This window comes from Coffea arabica, chromosome 2e, assembly GCF_036785885.1.
Source record: "Coffea arabica cultivar ET-39 chromosome 2e, Coffea Arabica ET-39 HiFi, whole genome shotgun sequence".
NCBI lineage: Eukaryota > Viridiplantae > Streptophyta > Magnoliopsida > Gentianales > Rubiaceae > Coffea > Coffea arabica.
Genome location: NC_092313.1, coordinates 3,207,730 through 3,221,678, shown reverse-complemented (window position 1 = coordinate 3,221,678; position 13,949 = coordinate 3,207,730). Strand labels below are relative to the sequence as shown.

Here is a 13,949-nt window from a genome sequence, read left to right as displayed (position 1 = left end):
ATACGTGCATATGTACCGGTGACTGTACCGTACCGGAATCCAAAAAGATAAATCACAGTTATGTTAATTTTAGAAAAAAATTGTTCAAAACGTTCATCACATTTCGTCAGATGATTTTTTTTGTTCTTTGCTTTTAAAATGATAACTTTACGTCTCTTATAAAACCAAATCCATAAAATTTGGTTTCAACTTAGATTTTCGACCATTTTTTACACTGAATTCATCACATAACTTGCACACGATCATTTTTTTAAGGGTAAAAAAAAGTTAGATCCTGTTTTTAGTTAAATAAATGACCCAATCCAAATTTATTTTTGCTTCTAAAAAAAGTAAGATCTGACTCGAATCTTATTCTTTTTTTTTTTTCCAAAAAAAGTAGGGTCGAATCCAATCCGTATTCATTTTTATCACAAAAAATGTGGGGTTGGACACTTTTGTACATGAAAAATGTAAGCATATGAGTCACGTGGTGATTTCAGACTAAAAAGTGGTTGAAAATATAGGTTGGGAGCAAAGTTTACTAATTCAAATTTGAAAGGAACACAAAGTTAATATTTCAAAAGTAGAAAACAAAAAAAAAATTTAATAAAATGTAATAGACGTATTGAACTAATTCACCCTTAGTTTTAAGCATAAAGCATGTGCCCAAAGGGAAAAGGTAAAACTAGCTTAGGAAATTAAAAATCCACATGATTTCAGGAGCCTACTTGACTGCAATTTAATAATATAATAATAATAAAGCTAATTGAATCAAGGGAAAATTGCAGAAACCTCCCATGAGATTTCTGACATTTGCACTGACCTCCCCTGTCAATTTTGAAATAGCATTAACCTCCCCTAGAAAAAGTTGGAGCCAATTTAAAAGGTAAAAGTGTGTGAATTTACTAGAGTACCCCCAATTGTATTTGACTTTACCAGATGAAAGGTCTGAGTACTTTCATCAAAACCAACGTTTAATTTGTTAAAACAAATTAAACTAATCAAACTATTTCTGCATAGTTAAATTAATTAACTAATTAACTAATTAACTAATTAACTAATTTCTATTTATCTAATTAACTAATCAAACTATTTCAGCATAGTTAAACTAATTAACTAATTATCTAATTAATTAATTAACTAATTAACTAATTTCTGTTTATCTAATTAACTAATTAACTAAAGCTGTTGTATGTCCGAAACTAACAAACTATTTGCATGTTAAACTAATAAACTAATTAACTGCTTAACTAATTAACTAATTTCTATTTATGTAATTATCTAATTAATTAATTAACTAATTTCTATTTATGTAATTATCTAATTAATTAATTAACTAATTAACTAATTTCTATTTATCTAATTAACTAATTATCTAATTAACTGATTAACTAAAGCTGTTGTCTGTCTGAAACTAACAAACTCTTTGCATGTTAAACTAATTAACTAATTAACTGCTTAACTAATTAACTAACTAATTATCTAATTAACTGCTTAACTAATTAACTAACTAATTATCTAATTAATTAACTAACTAATTAACTAACTAATTATCTAATTAATTAATTAACTAATTAATTAATTTCTGTTTGTCTAATTAACTAATTACTTAATGCGCTAATTGGTTAATTAGCTCCACAGGCCAACAAAATTGTTTAAATTGTGCATTAAATATAAAACCTGCCAATTTCCCATAAAGAGCTGGTATGTTATGGGCAAATTTTTTTTTTAACTTTTACATATTTAATTTATGTTAAATACAAAACATACTAGTTTTCCTTTGGGTGCTATTTAACCAATTTTTTCCATAAAGAGCTGGTATGTTTTCTATAAAGAGTTGGTATAAAACATACTACAAAACCTGCCAATTTCCTATAAAGAGCTGGTATGTTATGCGTTATTTAATCAATTTTTCATATTTAAACAAATTTATGAAAATTAAAAAAACGTATTTGAAAGTTGCATTTTTATTTGGAAGATCGCATTCCTTCGATGCGTTTTTCACCCTTTGAGAAGAGACTCAAAAATCGCCACCCTTTAGAAAGTTAGTTTAAAAACTCTCTCTTTTTGGGAATTTATTCCTTATTAATACAACCATTATATTTATTTTCTAGTATTAATTTTTGTTATGGTTTATGATTTTCTTATATTTTATCAAAAAAGTTAATAACTATTGTAGTTACAATTATGGAGATGTTAATTTGTCGTATGTGTAATTCTTTTGTTTTATAAGAATTGTTATGTCAGGGGTAAATTTGAAATTTAATTGCATTTAATTCCGAAACACTCATCAAACCAAGTTAGATATTGGAATGAAAAATATGTTGCGTTTATACCCCTTGAACTTGCTTGATCCTTAATGCCTATGCCCCTCCCTTGTTAATACTAATTGTCAAATAAGATCAGGGCAAAATTGGAAGAAATTTCTTATCTCACTTCTACAAATAATTTTTTAATGGGACATCAAGCCTCAGGGGAGGTTTCTGCAACGAATTGTTTCTGTTCAGGGGTGCTAAATGCCATTTTTAAACCGAGAGGGGAGGTCAGTGCAAGTGTCAGAAACCTCAGGGGAGGTTTCTGCAATTATCCCTTGAATCAAACTTAAAATCCTAGGCAGTCTTGGGGCCCCGGGGAAGGGTGGGGTGAGTTATGCTTGGCGATGAGAAAGGAAAAAGGACGGCGTCATGTTTTTCGCGTGCATGAAACATAAGTCATAAATAAAGCCTCCAGACTCTAAAAGTCTGAGAAAAATGGTCAGTATTCAATCCAGACATCCTTCAAAAATTGGCAGCCTACAAATACACAGTAAAGCCAATTCGTAGGCGTTATTCCTTAATGCAAAAGTATTGCCTGGATTTGGACGCAGGCAAAGCGACGAAGTTCGTCTTGCCTCATCGCACGTTTTAGGTCCTTTCTCACAAAGTAACATCAACTTTCTCCTCAATTTGTCTGAAGAGTGGTAATTCCTCAATTGCGAATTCATAAACTTGGCCAGATATGGATCATGATTCACATCCTCTTTTTCAAACCTGTATATGTATATAATAATAAGCATCCCACGTTTTTACAGAAGGCAACGTTTGCATTACTTGACCGTGTCTGGTTTTCTTGAAAAACTCAAGATTGCAGTTTACACAAAGTAATCAAGGATGGAGGAGGATAATCATGAGGGGAACATGCAAAATTTGGAGATTTCACTGCAGCAAATCATGTTCATCTTCCCAACCTCTTCAATACCATACGAGTGAAAGAGCTTTTTGCTAGTTGGTGAGCAGTCAGCATTAGTTTGCCTCACCTTACCGGCATAATCGTCCCTCACTCCACAATTTCAGTGTACCTAATCCAAACCAAAAGCGGGAAAAAAGGACGAAGAAGAACTCCAAGAATTTCAGGAAAAAAGAAAAAGAAAACGTGTGCTCTACTCATCATCACCTTGATTTAGAATCCATTCCAACTTCCAGCTTTTATTTGCATTCCCTGTAGATGCTGTTTTGGGTAATTAATTGATATCATCTCCTTAACAAACACGAGAGGATCAAGAATTTCTGGAAGGTAGCTCAACATTCAAACGTCAAACTGCTTTATGGGGGGCTCCATGGCGGAAAAAAGTAGCAATGGGGCATGGTTTCTTGGAAAATCTACTGAAATTGCAACCAAAGGTGTAGTGAGGGAATTATTGAATACCAAAAGGAGAGCACCACTTTTACCCGCCTATAATTGGGGTACGGGATAATCACTGGTTCTTAAAGCGTCCATATGCAGCGTTGCCCTACATTTAGTATTAATCAGCCTACTTTTCCCACCTTTCATTGTACCATACACATTAAAGTCTTCAAAAGGCTATGATGAGCATGAAGTCTAGTAGCAGTACATCGAAACAGTTGCCTCCCAGCTACTTCAATGTCTGCATGAGTAAAATGATAATGACAAAATCAAGCATCAAACTTGAGGGTATCACGATCCACCATGGGTGTACCAAAGTAGAGCCTGTAAATGAATTCAAAGTTCGTTTAGATATCCTTTTCGTATGACATGCAGTTGACAAGCACGACAGCCTCCGTTTGCTTACACTTTCCTCAAAAGACCACTCTCGAAACAATCACGGCATTGCCAGAATTACTAACTCATTGCCATTCAATTTCCATTTTTTTCGACGTTGAGGCGAAAAGTCGGTAAAGGGCCCTGCCTGATAATTACGAGTGTAGGAATTAGGATGTTTAGAAAACAAGTTACCCTGAAGATCAGAGCTTTGTGACCTCGGTTACTGACCGAAGCTTAAGAACGCAGAAACATGAAAAAGAGGGAATTCAGTTTGTCAACAAAGAACGCCCTTTATCATTACTTACCTTTCCCAACCGTAAATAAAGCATGAGATGGAAAGCCAGTCTTCATGGTGGGGGCCTTGGCATAATCTGGAAAATGACAGCCCGGGCATTTCCATACGAGTAAACTGTGCTTCCACTAACAAAGGTCTCCTTCTCGTCTTTCCCGTGTTGACCAATGCAATACATAAGTCCAGTTAGCATTTCAATTTTCACCTAACAGATTCAGGATTGACGCAACTGCTGCAGAAGGTACTGCATATGCCAACAGATGCATATTTCATGTTCATAGTTGAACTTATATAGATAGTCCGTGGATTTTTTGAACTTGTACGGTAGTAGAGTTCCTAAATTTCGCATCTTGTGGCACTTAGATTGGCAAAAAATATTGCCAGTCCTGGAAATGGTAACTGACCCATGCACCAGAAGGAAAACATGAATTCATAATCAGTAGCTGTTCGTACCAGTGACGTGTGATTTTAGGATTTTTCTTTTTAGTTATAAATACGCATGTTTGATTTTTTTTTTTGTCATTCTTATTTTGACAGACACATGAAGCTGTAGTGGCTCTGCATGATCAACATCATACGTAGTAGCCAAGCAAGATGATTTGTATATTCTCTAAAATATGCAGGAAGCTTAAAAGTCCGCACCAGTGCAAATTACAAGATAATAATCCCCAAAAGAGTGATAAAAGCAAATAACTGTATTGAAATTTAACAGATCATGCTGCAGATAACTTAAGTATGATACATGTCAAGCATCAATAAAGAAGTTTGCTGCATGAAAATTTTTGCAAAGTAGTAAAGAAAATCAGCTCAAAGTGCTGCAAAACAGAGTGATCACAAGAAAACAAGGAAAAGGGGATAAAAAATTTCAGAAGTCTTTGTAACATTAAAGGCAACCAAAAAGCATGAACACTTCATTATACTGATATCTCCCGATAGAATTCACTCAACTTGTCACTCTCTTTCTGAAACATTCATCATTGACAGTTGAAAAAATCCATGGATCCCAGTTGCACACAGTTGGAAAGAGTAGTGTGGCCTGTGAAAAAGAAAACAAGGCAGCCAAATATTTACGCGGAAATGATATTGATGGCATGCAGTGATGTAATCTATTTCTAGACAGCTGCATCCATTAAATAGGAGAAATTTGTGGTTAGATATCAATAAGGCAATTCAATCAGTATCTGACAACATCCCGCAATTTCTTGGGAGTACCTCAACATTCGCCGTTTACTTGAAAGAATGGTCCCTCAATGCAAACGGTATACAGACTCAAACCAATGGCTAGTACAACTGCATGGCACAAGGTAAAAAGGTCGTGAATGTTATTGTAGCGAGTTAAGCTAGAAACCAAGATGTTGATAACTTCTCGCTCTTTCCAATGAACTATTTGATAACTTGAAACGATAAAAGTTGTGCTCTCTAGATACAAGAACCTCTGCTTCCCATCTAATGGGTCAAGAAATCATGTTCCTAAGCAGTTTCTGATAATACAGTTGGTTGATTCTCTGAATTCCCCTAGCAATAGTATCCCATAAAATCTGACACTAGGAGTTACAAAATAAAGAAGTCCAAAGAATCTAACAAATCCTAGATTAGAGTTCTATAGGAGTCCCCAAAAAGCAAAAAAAGGGGCATTACACTGAGTTCGCATCTGCAAAGACCTCATTTAGCACGTCATCCGCACTCTTTGCAGCACCAAACAATTCCACATCCTTCTCCTCTGCACTAGAGAAATCTCGTCTTTCAAGCTTTGCATGAGCAGCAACATAGATCATCTTCTGAGCCCGGTCCATGCAAGCCCTGGGATGTCCTTGCAAACAAATCCATCTCATGATTGACCAATTGCACTTAAACCCACATGTAGTAGCATGAAGGAAAAGAAGCCTAGCAGCAACTTTACCCAATGATTTGAACTCTTTCAGACAAGTTTCCCAAACAAGCCTACTGCTTTGAGGGTTTGCAATCCTCATCTTCCCAGTCACAGGGTCTTGCTGTTTTACCTGAACTGCCTGAGCATATAACGGGTCTAGCCCTTCTGATCTCCACTTCATAAGCTCCATCAATGCGATATGAGCTTCCTCCCTGGAAACTAATCGTGTTATGAGCTTATCCACATCCTTCTCTTGTTCATGCGTCAAGCAATTAAATGGTGGAAGGTACTTCCCGCTAGCATCTCGCATCAAGTATTGGGGATCAAGCACAAATGCAGCAGACCAGGCAGGATGGTAATTTTTTTTAAATCGCCTTTCAACTATTTTATCCACAGGTCCCTCTGCTAAGCTGAATTTTGCACACCAGTCCTTTACTTTTGTTCTCAACTCTTCCCACAGAGGGAGACACTGCCCAACTAAAGGCTTCTCAGCCTCGATTTCTTGAGCGATTCCCCTGATCAGTTTCACCAGTGATTGAACAGCCTCCAAATCATTCCAGAACCCGACATCCTGAATTGTGTTTGCAACTTCTCTAGCAACAGAGTCCTCTATGCAGACAACCTTATATGAATCATCCAACACCACTAGCTGCAGAACCCGTGCATACCCCAATATGTCCTCTATCATCAATAAAACAGAAGCTAAGTTCTTTGACAAATCACATTTGGGATGAGGAACTCTTATCAAGCCAGAGAGCTCAGCTTCTTGCAACCTAAATCTGTGGAAGTTATCTCTAATCTGAGATTTGCTATTAAAAAAATTTGCAATCTTCAAACAACTATCCGTTACAGTTTGGAAAAGTGGAAGCTCTCTACTAAAATCCTTGATTAAGCTAATAATACCTTGAAGCTGACAAGACAAATTAACCATCCAATGATGCTGAATTTCCAAATTCCTCAATGCTTTGGCTTTGTATTTATCTGCAACTATGCCTACACATTTCTGCACAACATTACTACATATTCCTCTGGTTGCCTCCCATAAAACCTCCTCTGCGTACTGTGATGGCACTGAACCCCCAATACAAACCACCTTTTGAAACACATTAGTCCCGTTAGGAAGATTCACCAGAAACTTGATCACACTTTCTTCACCACACCTGCAGTTTTTACCCTTCCATCCAGCAGAAGCGACTTGAAAGAACACTGCATCCCTAATTCTAGCTTCTGCCTCGAGTTTGACTTGCTCAAACTTAGAATCAAGCCTTGAACCCGAAATTTCCCTTCTGGAAATGGGAGGCAAGCCCACCTGGTTAAGGAAATCTTTAAACTTGGGATGCTCAAGACTTGAAACTGACACCGACCCACATGACTCGTAGAACCAATCGGCCAACAAATCAAAAGCTGAATCAACCTGGTCCTTGCTTAAGGCTGGAGCAGGAGAAGCTCTCGAACATTTAAGCTTCTTCACGCTATCCTCCAGCAATGCCAGTGCACCCAAATCCTCTTTCCCACCGGACAAAACCAACTGCTGTTGGCCCATTCCGGAACCACTACTCGTATTGGCCAAAGGAGTTTGCGCAATTTGGACAGGTGAATAGCCCCCCATTTCACCAAATATTCGCGAAGAGTCAACCATGCCAACTTGGTATGAGCTGGAAGGAGTACCTGTAGGAGTTTGTTGGAAGCTCCGCTTCCGATAATGATTCTGAGAAGAAGGGGAAGCTAATGCAGGCAACTGGGAACCGGTCTTCGGGACAAAATTGAAATTTGGGCAAGTCCCCCTCTTAAGATGCTCAGAGGCAGTCCTTGAGGGGTTTGAGGCGGAGAAAGCAGCATCACAGAGGGTGCACTTGAGTTTGACGGCCTTAGGGAGGTTGGTTTCGGGGTTTCTGACGAGAATGGGTTCCAGATGAGCCCAGTACCAAGCTCCTTTACCCTTGATAGCCTTCGTACGGACAGTTACAAGACCTTCGTATCGCTTGTTGACGGCCTTCACCGTCACGTCCTCGCCTACGGCCGCCAAGTCAATCGGGTTCAAATTTACGTTAGACATTGGGAAAGAACTGAGACTTTTTAGCAAATGGGAGCGCGAGTTCCGGGAATTTCCCTCAAGAATCAGTTGAATAGCCGGATTTTTTTGTTGGTCAGAGGTAGTTGACGAGCTCGGTGAGTGTTTGGTTTGGCTTTGAGGAGAACCATTTTGGCTGTGTTCAACAAAAACCCTTTCAGCCTCCAAGTCACCTCTTTCGCCAAAAAAAAAAAGAGAGAGAGCGGCCAGCAACGAGATGGGTATGCCCGAAAGTCGCCGGAGCTACATGCCGGAGAGAGTCGAACTGGGCAGAAAGAAAAAGAAAAATAATTTAGTGTAGTGGCACAGAGTATGTATATTAAATGCTTGAGGAATTGCTTAGCTGAATGGGATCTAAAGAAGTACAGTCTACGGAGAGAGAAGACGGAGTGGGAGCGTAATCGCAAGAAGAGAAGAAGAGCGATGAAAGGTGAATAATGGGCGAGTCTTGTTCTCGTGTATGTACTATGTAGGAGTAAAACTTATGATGCCGCTGTTGTTGTTGTTATTAGACGGACGGACGGACGGACCCGTAGAAACTGGACACTGGAAAGAGACAGAGAGGGTGATGAGACGAGGTGGTAGTGGTACTACTGGGACTGGCCACTGGGTTGTGGGAACCTGGTATCCACGTGCTGAAGGGAGCGCGTGTACAGAATCTACCAATGGAGTTCTGAGATTTGTCAAACGGCAGGGGCGGGTTGGGGCCCCCAGGGAATAGCCAATGGTATTGACTCGGTTACTGTGGTCAACACTGGTGACCCCTGCTGCACATCTGCAGCCCACTCCTAAATTTGGCACGAGGACGGAAAAAGAAAGCAGAAACCCCTTCTTCCTCTTCATTCTTTCTTCTTCTTTTCACAAATCCCCATACTGGAGAATGAATGACGTGAAAACTGCGCAAAAGTGGTCCTTCCACCTATACATTTTACACTTTCAGTCCCTCAAATATTAAATTGAGGTTGAGGGGCACGGTCATACCCAAAAGGGAAAAAGTAGGCATGTATGTTGCACCCTCTATCTATTTGGTGATGATAGAGTTGTAAAACTCAATATGACGAATGACATAAAATTCACAATTACCCACAATTAAGTTTTAAAACCAAAAAAAAAATAAAAAAAAAATAGAAGAGTAATAAAAGGAAAGTGAATGAATCCAAGTAAGTACTTATTAATCAAGAACATGGATGATATTGTGAAATAAGTAATCAGATAATGATGATTTTTGGCGGTTCGTTATGTGGTGGAAATTTATGACTAAAAAATTACATTAAGGGCCAGAATGCAACTTACCTTCTAATTGCAAGAATTAAGCATTCGCTAATGAGATGATACCGCTGAGATGTATCATGAAAATCAGTCCAACGGTTGACTTTTTTTTTTGTGATACATTTGTATAACCTATTCTATCCTAATCTAGGGGGAGGGGAGTCTAAGGAGGCTATGATAGCAGATTAGTGGGTATACAGTCCAACGATTGACTGTTCTCGCTATTTTTACCAAAGCTAATTGTGTTCAATGACTTAAACTGTTTGAAGCAGTACATTCTCGAATTCTCCTCAAAATAACAATTCATCAATTAATAATATTATCATCCAACTTATGTAAGATAGAGTGAATTGGCAAAACTTATGTAAGACGCATGAATTGGCAAACCTTGATTAACAACTCATAACCTCTCGCATAATAGGCCAATCATCCAACCGCTGGCCTATTAAACGGACAGTTACTGCTTAAAAATTACAATGCTCCTGAGTACTCCAGCAATTTATGACTAGGGATGGCAACGGGGCGGGGTTGGGGCGGGGGACCCCTCCCCCGTCCCCCGCCCCGTTGCCTATTAGTTCCCCCCGTCCCCCGCCCCGTGCCCCGCCTCCTGCTCCCCCCGCCCCGCCCCGCCTTGCCCCGCGGGTGCCCCCGCGGGGTTAATAAAATTTTATTATATAATTTTATTATAATTAAATTTTAATAAATAATCAAGTACTAAAATATCAACACATCACCAAATTATTATTCATTGTAATTTTACAATTGAAACTCATAAAAACAATCAAACATAAGTTATTTGAATACAATCCAATATGATGAAATAAATATAACTAAAATAGTCAAGTTTTCATTTTTAGTACAAATGCAATCACTAATTCATTATTGTGTTTGTGCTTTTTTTTGAGAAAAAAGTGTTATTCTATTAAGTGTAATTAGAAATTTAGTATAAATGTATTAGTAAATTTAGTATAACTAATTAATAAATTCTATTAGTAGACATGTAGAATTATTCATATAATTGATAATATCAATTATATTACATAAACTAATATACATTATATAATACATCTAACTAATAATATCATTATCATAAGTTTATAACTAATTAACTTACATATTATATATAATTATATATATATATATATATATATATATATTTTTTTTTTTTTTGCGGGGGGCGGGGCGGGGGATGGGGCGGGGGTATACTCCCCCGCCCCCCGCCCCGTTTCTAAGCGGGGGGAAAAAATTCCCCCCCGCCCCCGCCCCACCCCCCGCCCCAACCCCCGCCCCGAGAGCCCCCCGCGGGGCGGGCACCCGCGGGCACCCGCCCCCATTGCCATCCCTATTTATGACTGACTAGTGTTGAGGGCACGGTCCAATATGCGTGCAGTTTAGAAATAATTATTAATTTTTATGAACATATTAAATTTTTTTATAAAATTAAATTTTATATAAATTCTTCATAAAAAATTACAATTTATTCGTAATTTCGTTTCTTTAATACAATTATGATTAATTTGGTAGTTATAGTATTTAAAGACGTTATGAGAGTTTATATTAGCAAATGTAATTAGGTGATTAGGATAAAATTTAAATTTTTAAGGTCAAAATTGGAAGCTCTAAAAACAACATAAAATGTTTACTCCGAAAGTGCCATCTCCCTCCCTCTATGATTTGGATTAATCTTTTCTACACTGACAGTGTATAAACTGACAGCCAGCGTTAGATGAATGACAACTATGCAAAATTTGAATTTGAAATTCAACTTTTACATATATATCATGAATCAAGCGGTGATAGTGTATACACTGTCAGCGTATGTAAGATTTACTCTTATTATTTTATAGACATTACTGGGGATCTCATCTCATGTTTCAGTTTCCAAACAAATTGACATATAAACCAAATACTTACGTAGTGGTGGTATGGAACTGCTAGTCCTAACTCCTAACTAAACAAAAGGGCATGTACTTGGGTCGTGAATAATGCAACAGCATCAGAAAAGGATTGAGTGCTTATACAACCCAAAGAAAAGAAGAAAAAGGAAATTCTAAGGCCATATAAGTCGTGATATATTCTGGAAAAACAGGCTTATGACTCAATGGCATTGTAACCACTCACAACTGTCAAGCACTCAATGGAAATTCTTAGGCTGCAAGTACCGAGAAGGATTGTTAGTAATAAATATTGGTACGACAAAACCGTGTGAAACAGATACATATTAAGTGTAACAACAATTAACGACTAACATCCATCATCAGTTAGTCGATCTTGTTGTTAATCGATTTGATGTTGATGGGATGATGCCTAAATCACGTTTAAGCATTTGTTGGTGAAGTGGTTTAATCATAAGCATGGCCCGAAGCTCATACTTGCATCATTAATTATCCAATACAAAGATGAGTTCCAGAGTAAAATGGACCCAACAACTCATTTCTGATATGTAATTCAGTAATTGCTCAAGTAAAGGGGCTAATCTAATCACAGTCCCCCCTTTTAAATCCACGCCCTATCCCTTGCTAATTGGTGAACTTGCTGGTATTTTTTGCAATTCCAAGATTATCTTCTTCTTTTTTTAATATTTTCCTAAAAATAACTGCTAAGAGGAGTAAACAAAAGGAATAATCAAGGATTGGATGAAGGCAGGCAGGGCTAATTCCTCAAAATATTGTCCAAAACAAAAATCGTACAACTATTACTCTGAAAATGGCATTTTCTAATTATATGTCTGTCATGCTGAGTCGGCCGTTGATCTGTATGAATTTTTTTTTTTTTTTACCAATATTTTGAGAAAGTAGTCTGTAGGGACGGGAGTTTGGGATTGAAAATCATATTTTTATATACATTTATCAACTTCATAAAATCTCCTTATTTTGCCCTCTGTCCCCAAAGTAATTAACAGACTAATATTTCACACTCTTTCTTTACATAACTTTCACATAATATACCAACCTCTATTTCTTAAAGGGATAATCGTTCAAAACGTCCTTCACATTTTACAAGATGACTTTTTTTGTCCATCACTTTTAAAAGTGTAATTTTACGCCTCTTACAAATTCACATTAACCAAATTTGGTCGCTACCTAAGTTTTCGACTAGTTTTTGGTCGGAATCCACCACGTGACTTGCATGTGATCATTTTTTAAGGGCAAAATTGTCAAATCAAATTTTTACATAATCTGATTTATAGTCCCTCACATTTCACAAAATAAATTTTTTTGTCCCTAACATTTTACAAAATGAGTTGTTTTGTTCCTCACATTTGAAAAAATGAATTTTTCCATCCCTCATATTTTTTAAAATGAATTTTTTCATCCCTCATTGATCATGTATACGAATAGTTTTTTTTCTATAAACCCACGTATATGTCTATTTGATTTTACCTAAACAGTATGAATAACATGTAATTTATCTCTATTGAATTTCATCTAAACATGTTAATCGTTGTTATACACATGCTATTTAATAGATATATATAGGGGTTTAAAACTAATAATTTTGTTTGAAACCCATGTATATACTTATATGATTTCACCATTTGAACCTATTCAATATTTGTGACATTTCTCTTTTGGTAATAATTTATTTATTGAGTAGTATAATAAGGTCATCTAATTAATGGGTCCTAACTCGAATTCTATAATTGTGCTAACAAATTTCAATTTAAATCTGAAATTTCTACTCGACACTTTTAAGATCAACAGTTGAATTACTTGCCTTATGATTTTGTTAAAATTTGAAAGTGCCAATCACTTATTGCTTTTTGTCATACTTTTCTTTTGTTTATTTTTTCTATCCAAATTTAATTCGATATAAATACTCGATAATATTTAGGATTAACTGTCTTCTTTATTTTCAAATTTCGAGTAAAAGAAAATGAATATAAGTGAAAAACTACAATTTTTTTTAATCCCACATATATATCTATTTGATTTCACTTGAGCAATACGAATATTGTGTAATATATCTCTATTTGATTTCACATGCTATTCGTACTGTTCAGGTAAAATCAAATAAATATATACATGGATTTAAAAAAGATTATTCATACACATGATCAATAAAAGATGAAAAAATTCATTTTGAAAAATGTGAAGGATGAAAAAATTCATTTTGTGAAATGTAAAGAACGAAAAAATTTATTTTATGAAATGTGAGGGATTATGAATCGAATTATATAAAATTTGATTTGACAAATTTGCCCTTAAAATATGATCACGTGCAAGGCACGTGGTAAATTTCGACAAAAAACTAGTCGAAAACTTAGGTAGGGACCAAATTTGATCAATGTGAATTTGTAAGGAACGTAAAATTACATTTTTAAAAGCGAGGGACGAAAAAAGTTATTTTGCAAAATGTGAGGGATGTTTTGAACGATTTTCCCTTTCTTAAATAAGGTAAAATATCAATCAAATCCTAATTAAACT

The 13,949-nt window shown here is 36.3% G+C and overlaps 1 protein-coding gene across 1 annotated transcript; it reads right to left on the bottom strand.

Moving 5' to 3' along the window:
• Nucleotides 1–5,665: 5,665 nt before the first annotated feature.
• Nucleotides 5,666–8,842, bottom strand: LOC113730150 (uncharacterized). Its single transcript, XM_072078153.1, has one exon. The coding sequence runs from the start codon at nt 8,236–8,238 to the stop codon at nt 5,947–5,949; it is 2,292 nt and encodes a 763-aa protein (XP_071934254.1). The 5' UTR covers nt 8,239–8,842; the 3' UTR covers nt 5,666–5,946.
• Nucleotides 8,843–13,949: the final 5,107 nt, after the last annotated feature.